General features: G+C 39.0%; 1 protein-coding gene across 2 annotated transcripts in view; it reads left to right on the top strand.

Annotated features, from left to right (window-relative positions):
• Nucleotides 1–12,048, top strand: part of pex7 (peroxisomal biogenesis factor 7) — a 44,801-nt gene that overhangs the window by 3,977 nt on the left and 28,776 nt on the right. For both annotated transcript variants that reach the window (XM_053242196.1, XM_026923339.3), the window contains exon 5: nucleotides 754–862. In XM_053242196.1, the coding sequence (XP_053098171.1) occupies nucleotides 754–862 (109 nt within the window). The remainder of the gene's footprint in view (nucleotides 1–753; nucleotides 863–12,048) is intronic.

The following is a 12,048-nucleotide window of genomic DNA, read 5'->3' as shown; positions in this document are numbered from 1 at the left end:
GTTAATTAAATACACTATGTACAGGCTTATACTGGGAAGCAGCCGAATTTAATTATAATTTTTTAATTGAGAAGAAATTCCTAGTCAGCTTAAAGGTGCAATAGTTTTTGCATTTTTTTTCTTACTAATAACACGAATAAGCTGGAGAGTATGTAGAGTGTGTTAAAAAATAATGATGGTTTAAGCCGTGACCTCAGGAGAAAAGTATAACATGGCTGAGAAAACTCCTTTAGAAAACCCCAGTCCAGAAAGTATGTTTGTGTTTACATGGCCATCCTGTCAGTGATTTTATAGACACTCCCTCACACCCCTTCACTCCGCACCCTGCTAACATGTAGTGCTCATGAGAGATTATTACGAAGAAAATAGGACAGTGGCTGCACTTGTGACCATTCTTATAAATCAATATGAGCCAGATTTTGTGTGATTATAATGTTATATATTGCACTTGAAAGTGATGTCATGCCAATCCTTTATAATGCTTTCTCGAGTTGAACCTCTGCTTTGTGTTTATGGGTGGGGAAAAACAGGGTGGGCTCAAAGTGTAAAAAAAAAAAAAAAAAAAAAAAAAAAAAAAAAATCAAATCTTATTCAGCTCCAACCGCTTAACCAATAGAGACCTAATCTCGACAAATATTGAAAAATCTTATCCAATATAAAATTAATATCTCACTTTAGCCCATTAAAAAATGATATGTACTGTAAGCTGTGAACTATATGGCGTGTGTTTGCAGTAAAAAAGTGTTTTCACAGTGGGATCCAGAACACCCTCAGTCCGTGTGCACACTTCAGGGTCACGAGGGAGTCGTGTACAGCACCATCTGGTCTCCACACATCCCAGCCTGCTTCGCCTCAACCTCAGGTAAGTGCAGGACACACCGACAACGTTTGGCGTTTTGGCATTGTGTACATTTTTACTGGTCCACAAGCATTGTGTTACTGGGCTCACTGATTTCTTGATTAATGCATGGAAAGACATAACGTTATAAAAAAGAGCCACAATGTAAAAACAGGACCAGTAAATGCCAATATATACAGTACATGCACCTGTAGACATGCACCCCATGAGGTTGCCATGTTTTATATGGCTCAGTAACAAACCCGTGCTAAGGTCTAACAAACACCACCATGTTAATTTACGACATAAAGAGACAAACTACTGTAACTGCTGGAGTAGCACATCTACCGTAAATACTGTAAGTAAGGGGAAACTGTTGGAATAAAATGCCAACACTAATAAATACACACAATGAGCATTAGAACAAATATAAAGACTCAGGAAGAAGGAGAAAGAGCTGTGCTTTACAGTCTGTTTTTATATCTGTTGTTTTTCATAGGCAATAGAAGATAATGGTTTGCCATAAAGACAGCAATATGCTAGTAATGAAAACTTGAATCTGTATAACGTTAACTATAGGCATAACTACAGTTAAGCACATTGGTCATTGGTATTAGTATGATTAGGACAGATGTCGAGGCTTGTAGGCCTCAAGAGCTGCTACTGGATGAGAGGACGAGCTTGTGATTTTTAGGATAGGTACCCTGTGATTGGATAGACAAACAGAGACAAAACTGTGTAGTACAGTGAATCAAAATTCTTAATCTCTTTAAGATGATCTGAGTACCACTAAAAGAAAAGACCTAATAAACCGCATACGTATGAAGGACCCCTGAGACGACACCATCATCAGCAACCTCCAGTCATCAGATGTGAATAGAGTAGAGCCCCACCATACACACACATCACAACCTCTCCGAAAGTATTGGAACAGCAAGGCCAATTCTTTTGTTTTTGCTATACACTGGGTTTGAGATCAAAAGATGAATATGAGATGATAGATCAGACTTTCAGCTTTCATTTCCTGATACTTACATCTAGATTTGCTAAACTTAGAACTTGGCAGACTACCAAATTTTCAGGTGAGCAAAAGTATTGGAACACATAGTCTTAAAGTAAATAACACTTCCTCTCATCGTAAACCTGTGTGATGTTTGGAATGAAATATAATGTTCTTTCTGTCAGACAAAAGGATAAGTATCACAGTGACTAATGATGCAAAAGTCAATAATTACAGACACACTGTACAGTACTGTATACTGTACTGTAGTACTGATACTGTAAACTCTGTTAATAGTGCTGAGCAGCAGTATGAACATGTCAAGTGATTGTGTGTGCATGTGGCTTTGTCAAACATTATGACTTTTTCATAAAGTGATCTGGGCTGTAGAAGGTTGCTGTGTATTATAAGATGCTCGGACATTATTTAAATACTAAGCTGAATAAAGCGTTGTGCTCAATACGTAGAGTAACTGGAAACCAACGTCAATGAAATAGGAAGGGACTAATGTGTTTAAACATTTCTAGCTCTTATAAGGACCTGGGCTGCTGTAGTTTAGACTAACTGGAATTTCTTAATGGATACATTGGCATTCATGCAGAAGTGCATTACAGTAATTTAATTCAGAGTAGAGCTGCAACAACTAATCAAAAAATTGATCAAATTCAGTAATAAAAATATCTGGGAATGAATTTCATTATTGATTAGTTGGACTGTGCTCTGAAGCCTGCTGTAGTGCCACTTCACTTCACTCAGACACATTTGATGTAAATGGCTGGGTATAATAACACAGAGAAAACCTCCTCTAAAGTATGGGAACTCTTTACATGACACTACACTGCTGTTCTCATGACATAACTGATGTGTGTTTTCATGTGAGTAATATTTTGGTTTTAATAACCATTTGTTTGAGGTCATTGTGAGAAACAGTGGAAGTGCGATGTCTCAGGTCGAATCATGCTTATTAACCACAGTATAGTATATTGAGTTGTCCTAGCTTATCCAGTTTTCTAGTTATATCTTATATTTATGGTCATATTTATCGATCTTTCTTGCACTATCAGAAAGCATCATTTCATAACTGATGCTATTTGAATCAGTTAGCTTGTAGTTCAACTAAATATGTGCGTCAAGTCTTCAAGTCTCCATCCTGCTTTCAGTTCACATCGAAGTCGATCCCAAAAAGAGTCGATTCACTGATTCCAGGCATTGAAGCTAAGACTAAGAGGCAACCCTAAAGCTTTGGAGTCAATTCCACACACTGAAAATGATTCACCTCATGCGTGCGCACACACACGCGGCAAGCAAGATGAATTTAGCCTTGGGGTGTTCCAGCCAGAGAGACAGGCAGTGGATATTTATTTTGCCTTTGTTTTGAATTTGTCTGGCTGGAATAGAACAAATTAGAACAAATTAGGGATTGAAATGCAGATAAAACATACTGTAGGTGTAAAAAAAAAGGGTGCAGAACCAGTAAAGCCGTACAGAATACAGTCACCTTACGTTAGTTTGGGTCTCATTTAGTTGACAAAAGCACTTCTCATGCTGTGACAGATTATCTAATAAATGGCAATAATGTTGTACTGTAGTTTAGTGACCTGTTATTTAATTAAGCCTAGCTAAGAGTTCTATAGTAGTGCTTGTTGTTCAATATTTTTTAAAATAATTTTTACAATTTAATATATTTTAAATAATTATTTTTTTTAGTCAAAGTCAAAAAATTGATTAATCAAAAATAAGGAATTGATAGATTAATTAATTATCAGAATAATCAGTAGTCTTAATTCAGAGCTGATAATCCCTGAGCTGAACTTCTCTGCATGGTGCATGGACATGTTCCCTGTTTTGACAAGCAGAGGGCAAAAGTGCGCTGAAGAGACGTTGTAGTAAACTGGGGTTTAAGTCCGAGCATCAGAAGTTGTCTGTGCTCTTCTGTAACACATAACGTGGGTGACGGTGCAGTAGATTTCGAATAACTGATAATTAATAATAATAACTTGTATAAGTAAAATAACTTAAGTAACAGTAAAAAAAAAAAAGTGCAGTAAAAGTAGTCATTGTCATATTTACGTGAAGCGAGGTGTTGTGCAGTATTGATGGTGTAGTCTGGTACGTCCTGTGAAGTGCATGCTGCAGTATTTTATGCATTCAGTAGTGCACTATGTGTAAGGAGAAGACAGAGATGGGCGTGGTGGATGGTGGATTTCCTGGATGTTCTTGCTGTAATGCTTTAGTTCTCTTTACCAGGCTTTATGAGTGTGAGCCGTCCCTGTGATTTTCATGGCTGTGTGGATCACCCTCTGTCCTGTGCAGTAAAGTTGCCAAACCACATGTCAGAGCAGCAGTTTCATATGATCTCTGTGCACCTGGAGATGTTTTTGAGGATCCCAGGTGACATGCCGAATTTCCTCAGCCTCCTCAGGAAGTATACAGGACTAGCTTTTCCTTCAGCACGAGTTTTTCCTGTAATTTCCCACTTGAGGTCAGTGCCGAGCACCTCGTCATCATCATTCACGCACTCTCTAATTCACTGCACAGAAAACAACCTTTGACTGTTTTAGCTGCTTTAGTCTTTAGGTGTACACGTCTCCAACAGCCTTTCGCAATAGTGTTGCTGTTTGTGAAATAATTAGGTTAGTTACACAAACGCCTGTGCCCTGAGCTGCTAAAGTGAACGAATACAAGGTTTTTCATTTAGACTTGTTATTCTTTTGAGAGAAATATTAAAAATGATTTTTTGTCATCAGAAAAGCGAGAGAGAAAGTTGAGAGTGCTAGAGAAAATGCTGCATGTGTGTGTGTGTGTGTGTGTGTGTGTGTGTGTGTGTGTGTGTGTGTGTGTGTGTGTGGAGACACTGTACTGTACTTCTTGAGTGCATCATAAGGTTCTGTCATCATGTCCCGGAGTTGTTCAGCTCCCAGCTGCTCTGTTCAGATCTTATCAGCTCACACAGAGAGTCTGCAGCTCATGTGCTTCGTTACCTCAATGTTTCAGCCAGCGGCTGTGTTCCAAATAAAGCAACGCACAACCCTGCTGAGCGCCGGTGCTTCAGAAATAAAGCTCTCAACGGTGGCTGCCTGTATAGCCGGAGGTTATCATTGATTCTTTTATTTTATAGTAGATAAATATAAATGTAGCAGATCGTGAATAAAAGAATGGCAAATTGTTTGCATTTATTTAAAATTTTTCTTAGGGGTGTCAATAATTTATATACACACACTGAGCACTTTATTAGGAACACTATACTAATACTGGGTAGGGCCTCGCTTTGCTCTCAAAACAGCCTCAATTCTTCATGGCATGGATTCCACAAGATGTTGGAAACATTCCTTTGAGATTCTGGTCCATGTTCACATGATTGCATCCCGCAATTCCTGCAGAATTTTCAGGTGCACTTTCATGCTGCGAATCTACTGTTCTACCACATCTCAAAGGAGATCTGGTGACTGGGAAGGTCACTGAAGAACACTGAAGTCATTGTCATGTTCATGAAACCAGTTTGAGACGACTTTTGCTTTGTGACATGGTGCATTGTCATGCTGGAAGTAGCCATTAGAAGATGAGTAAATTGTGTCCATGAAGGAAAACACATGGTCAGCAACAATACTCAAATAGGCTGTGGCATTCAAGTGATGATTTGTTGGTATTGACGCTCCCAAAGTGCGCCAAGAAAACATTCCCCACACCATTACACCACCTCCACCAGCCTGGACTGTTGACACAAGGCAGGTAGGGTCTATGGATTTGTGCTGTTGGCGCCAAATTCTGACCCTACCGTCTGTGTGACTCAGCAGAAATCAGACCAGTCTATGGTTTTTCAGTCTTCAACTGCCCAGTTTTGGTGAACCTGTGCCCACTGCAGCCTCAGCTTTCTGTTGTTGGCTAACAGGCGTGAAACCCAACATGGTCTACTGCTGTTGCAGCCCATCCGCCTCAAGGTTATGCATTCTGAGATGCTTTTCTGCTCACCACATTTGTGGTTGTCTGAGTTATCTTTCTGTCAGCTCGAACCAGTCTGGCCGTTCTCCGTTGACCTCTCTCATCAACAAGGCGTTTCCGTCCGCAGAACTGCCACTCACTGGATGTTTTTTCTTTATTGCATCATTCTGTGTAAGCTCTAGAGATGGTTGTGAGTGAAAATCGCATGAGATCTGCAGTTACGGAAATAATCAGACAACCCTGTCTGGCACCAGCAATCATGCCCCAGTCAGAATCACTGAAATCACATTTTTTTCCTCATTCTGATGGTTGATGTGAACATTACCCAAAGCTGCTTGCATGATTTTATACATTGCACTGCTGCCATGAGATTAGATAAGAGCATGAATGAGTAGGTGTACGGGTGTTCCTAATAAAGTGTTCAATGAGTGTTTTTGCTTATTTTTATGAAGTTTATACACTCTCCATCCTCTTGTTGATGAGAGAGGTCAGAGTAGAATGGTTCGAGCTTACAGAAAGGCAATGACGACTCAAATAACCACTCTTTACAACCGTGGTGAGGAGAAAGGCATCTCAAACCGTGCAGCATATTCAAACCATGAGGCAGATGTGCTCCAACAGCAGAAGACCACTGTAACTGCACATTCAGGCCCTTGCAGGGTTTAATAGCTCACTTTAATGCACAATTATTAATAAATTGTAAATTGCTCACATTAATGCGTACGCATTGCTTTATTCCTGCTGTTACACACAGATGTGATGTTGGAAAGCCCTTTTCTTTCTTATTAAAATAGGAGCACCAAAGCCATAAGCATGTGTGTAATGAAAGATGTCTGAAAATCAATGCGAAAGCCCCAATGCTGAAGCAACACTGAATTTGATCATGTGGAAAAAGTGTTTGTGCCTCTGCTGATACAGCGTTTCTCAAAGGTTACAAACATGCTGTGCAGCCCGTCATTTAAAAAAACACTGCTGCTTTTGATCAATATTTATTTTAAGAGTGTTTTGGATATTTGCAAAGAAATTTGATGGAATTGTGTTTTGTAGCTTGGTTTTGTGTTGTGTTATATTGGAGAAATGTGTCCTCTTTATACTGAGGGAAATGATTGACTCTAAAAATTGATCTGTGCATCATTTGTGTGAGGAACATGCATAATTTTATATTATCTTTCTAAAAGATCAATACTGCCAGGAGGTCTCATTTCTTTTACCGTGATTACATAGTCCATAGGATTTGAGGACAAAATGCTATTAAGTTTGATGCCAATTCTTTTTTTGTTTTAGCATGTTCCTCACTAATAAGGCCTTTTTATAGAAATAAAACCTTCAGAGTGGGAACAAAAAAAAAATCACATATGGCTCAAAATATTTTGTATGTATGTACTTGAATAGTTTTTTTAAGCTATATGTTGCAGTGAATATATTGAATAATAATATTATTCATGACAATCCTAATTAATATAGCACTCTTTTTGACTCAAAATATTAGGACTTTATGCAGAGACATCAAATAAATAAAAAAAAAAAAGTTATTCATGCAAAACATAAATGATGCATTCTACATTTATTCATAGAATAAATAATAATAATGTAAATGAAGGAAAATTACTGCAATGAACATAACAAAAACAACAAATAATAATAATAATAATAATAATAATAATAATAATAATAACCTAGCAGCTTTTAATAAGCAGTTGTTAGTTATAGCTGCCAGGCTTATTATTATTATTATTATTATGCAATATTTTTGCATACCAGCGCAGTCTGGAGTGTGTTTTTCCACAATGATTTGCCAACGCTTACAATGTTTCATTTATTAATGAATGAAACGTCACATTTTAACGATCTGTAGTTAAATTTAATGTTGTGGAACATCCGAGAGACAAGTTAGTTCCAGTTCTCTCTTATGTTATAGCCATCATAAACAGTCATTCCCTCACCAGGCTCTCTCTTGCTCTCCTTCTCAAAAAACAGCTTTTCATTTTATCGAGAAACCAGGAAGCGTAAAGTCCTCTGTCCTGAAGACTTTCCTGTGCTGATAAATTTTACAAAGCTCCTTCCGTAAAGATTTCTTCCCTAAATGTTAAATAAATGTTTCCTAACAAAAAAAATGGCACCACAGTAACAATAATAGTAGCAATAATTTGACTTTGTTAAACAACATGCTTTTTAAACTCTGGTTATTATTAGTCTTGGATTACCTGGAGGGTCCGCCCTGTGTGTGAGCTGTTACTATAGAAATAATAACATATTAGAATGAGCTCATTAATATATACCTATTATTCAGGTTACAGTCAGAACTGCACATTCTGTTGTACGAAAATAATGCACACCTTCTGACCAGTCAGATTCAAGCATTCAACCACGCTATGGTATAAACTGATTTAAAAAAAAAAAAAAAAACATGTTGTTTAACAAAGAAAAAAGTTTGGTACTGTAAGTAGACTTTATTAAACATTTATGGAAAGAGTCTCGAGGGCCAGCGCTTTGTAACAGTGAGCAAGTTTTCCACGAATCAAGTCAAGACAAGTGAGAGAAACAAAAAGAGGCTGGTGACAGAATGACTATTTATAGCTGCTATAACATAAGTGATAACAGGAACTAACTTGTTTCGCAGACATACCACAGCATTAAAAATATAAATATAAACGGTTAAAAAGTACATCATTCATTAACATGTTGGCAAATTGCTGGGGTATAGGATGAATAAAACACGGTAACTCCACATCATTACACCACCCTGTCTTTAATTAGTTTCCTATTACATCACATCCTGAGTGTTTTATTCCTTAAATATAGAGCTTCTTTTCATAACGTTCTCTTAGACTGGCTGTTCTCTGGCTTGACTCCAAACCATTGACGCATCCCATTCATGATCGCTAAAACATTTACATACATAGGGCAGCGTAACACACTCGGAGGAAAGTGCCGTCTGCCCTTTTTCGCATACATGAGCTCACAAACGGCTACGATTGGTTAGTGTTGCTGTGATTGACAGGGGAGAGAGAGTGTATCATCCCTCCCATCCAGAGGGAACGACCAGTTTTGCTTTCTTGACTTCGGACCACATATTGCTGTAGCATCGTTGGGATTTTAACTGGTGATCTCCTGACGACAGGGCGAGCACTTTTCTAAGGTACTTATCAAGTAGATAAATTAATTCACTAAATGAACTGTAATCACACATGACCAGCAATATACTTCATGTGCTTAACCAACCCAAGTTTTAAGCCAAAGTTATCCATTAATATGCATTAAACTGGGGTCCTAGTATATCGAACAACCACTCACGCGCATTAATTGTGAGCCACTCATCATATGCACTACCATGAAATTACTTTCTGTCCTTTACTCAATGATGAAAGAGCGCCTGCAGGCTGGTGGGTTCAGTTCACACCCCCGGCTGCAGGAGTGTGGCCCAGAATAAAGTTCCCTCGTCAAAGCGTTAAAGCGGATCATTTGTATTTACATCAGTAGTTTCCTGGTCATGCCTGTGGATTGTTCAGTAGTAACAATCAGGAAGGTTTAGGAAATAATATTTACAGAGTATGGCTTTATATTCTGCTGTCTATGACCTCCTCATTATGTTTTCATATCATGTTTTGCATTTTCATTACATTATAGTGCCATTAACTGGCGATGTTGTTGATGCAGAATTTTACATACGTTTGCCCAGTTTTACTTTTACTCTTCTAGACGTTTCTTTCATATCTGAGCTCTCTGTGAAGTTCGCTCAATAGTACATGCTAACATTTTGTTTAAATGTTGTTCTCCTCCCCTTACTTTGCGTGTAATGACATTTATGCAGTTCATCTTTGTAGGTCACCTTCAACACACAAATGTAATATATCAGATCGCACTTACAAATGAGCATCTGTAATTGGGATCTTAGTAAATCATGTGTATATTGATTATTTCCTAGCTGATTGCTCAGACGTCAGTCAAGAGGATTTTGCTTGTTTTTAAACCTCAACAGCTCTAATGTGATAAGATCATTTTTGTAAACTCACAGATAATAATGGTTTATAAGGTTACTTCTTTTTTAAATATTAGAACATTCTAATATTTGAGAAATGAAAGTTTTTTAAGAGCTTAATTTTAGTAATCTATTCTGTCACATTCTGTCATTGTTATAAGAAAAGCCTCTTGCTGATTTTAATGTAAGTGGCTTCTTAGTGCTGTGTATCCAGCTTTATTGTTCTACAGGAGCACTGTGGCACACCGCTGAATGATAATGTCATTTACAGTGAAGGTTTGCTTTGAAGAGCTGCAGAGAGAAACAATAGCGGTACTACAAGATTAAAGCTTATCAGCGATCCTGCTTTTTTTCCCCTCGCACACTGCAGATACGGACTTCCTCAGCCTCGGCTGGCAGCCATGCCATGAAAGCTTTAAAGGCAAAGGCTTAGTGTGCCAGCAATCTCGATGAGAGATCCATTTAGCTGCAATTAAAGTCAACAGCGCGCAGAGCGGGTTGCAAATCAAAGGTTTTAACTAAACGCTGCAGCCCGGCCCTGTGCGAAATGCAAATTTATCCTCGGAAATTGGTTTCTTTTGGAATCTCTGCAGTCCACTTTAGGAGAATGGCAGTAGTTCCAGGAACAGAAGTTTCCTGTCCTTCTAATGAGAATGCGTAGAATGCACCAGGCTGAATAAAGCTGTCCATTTGGACAAACATGACATTCTGCAATAGACACGTTTTAGTTTTGTGCAAGCATTCATTTGGCTCGAGCTCAGCACTGCGGCTTTCTGATCGACTGCGACATATTGTGCATACTGTCTGCATAAAAGCTCCCGAGCTGTAGTTAAGTAAATTGAGGCCATTTATTCAAGTAGTGAGTTATTGAATTGTCAATGAGAATATTTTGGTTGCTCTATACTTAGCTGTCCAAAGCAGAGGCTTGTTTGGTATGCAGAGAGGTGAACGCTTGTCACATAAGCATGGAAAGTTTATAAGACTCTTGACTACCATGCTTAGAAACTGCCTTTAAGATAAACATTATGATAAAAGAGATGTTTATTACACAGGGGTGTCCATTTATTCAATTGCATTGTCTTTTCTTCTGAGTACAATGTGCATTTTAATTCGGGATTACTGATTTAGTGTATAATGAGTTTAAAAATATATTAAAAGCAACTATTCAAAATGAAAATACAGTTCAGAGTCACTGAGACTGAGGCACAAAGCCACACCTCCTTCACTGGATCTGTCAAGGTACATAGGCCACACCTCCTTCACTGGATCTGTCAGGCACCCAGGCCACACCTCCTTCACTGGAACTGTCAAGGTGCATAGGCCACACCTCCTTCGCCTGAGCTGATAGCCACCCAGGCCACACCTCCTTCACTGGATCTATCAGGCACACAGGCCACACCTCCCTCACTGGGACTGACAGGTACACAGGCCACACCTCCCTCACTGGGACTGACAGGCAGACAGGCCACACCTCCTTTACTGTGACTGACAGGCAGACAGGCAGACAGCCCCACACACACCCAAACCATTAAAGGCTTAATAATTATCTGATCGCTTGATTCAGGGGTGCGAGCGGGGGAAAACTTCAAACCAAAGAACTGAAATTAAGACTCTCTGACTTAGAGAACAGTAGAAAATGCTTGATGAGTTCATCGATGCACAGACTTTAACTCAGAGCATATGTACAATAATCAATGCCACTAGAATGATGTTTTTTCTGGTCAGCTCTAGACTGTTTTTCACTGGAGTAAACGGTGCTGATGTTGCAGGTCTCCACGGACACGCGTGCTATACGATGAATGGCCGACACACAACTCACTTACTGCTGACTACAGAATGTTAAATGTAGTGTTGAATTACAGGGCCTTATGAGGCAATCCCCTCCTTTGGGGGTTTCTGTTATAGGAATGAAGGTCATAGAGGGTTTTACAGAGAGAGAGAGAGAGAGAGAGATGCTTGTTGAAATTCAGTGTCTAGCTGGTACATTTTGACACACTGACGCATCGTCTTGGCAGTTTTGCTGTTCGTCCTTTCATGGCTAAGTGTTCCTTGAAATGAACGTCATGGTTCACAGAATTCTGTAGAATGGTCGGAGAGGGAATATTTCTGAGATTTAGATACGGTTTGCATTTGCTGTACTAGTGTGTGCGCAGCAGTTACAGCATTAGTGCAGCCTGAAACTGCAAGAGAAGTTGGCAGGACCACCATTTGCTGATTGTAGCGTACCGTTTAAGAAGAGCGGTTCAGCTAAAAATGAACTGTACGCTGCGTTCCTCTATTCCCCAAATGCAG

This window comes from Pangasianodon hypophthalmus, chromosome 19 (assembly GCF_027358585.1).
Source record: "Pangasianodon hypophthalmus isolate fPanHyp1 chromosome 19, fPanHyp1.pri, whole genome shotgun sequence".
NCBI lineage: Eukaryota > Metazoa > Chordata > Actinopteri > Siluriformes > Pangasiidae > Pangasianodon > Pangasianodon hypophthalmus.
This window is presented reverse-complemented; position numbering and strand designations above follow the sequence as displayed.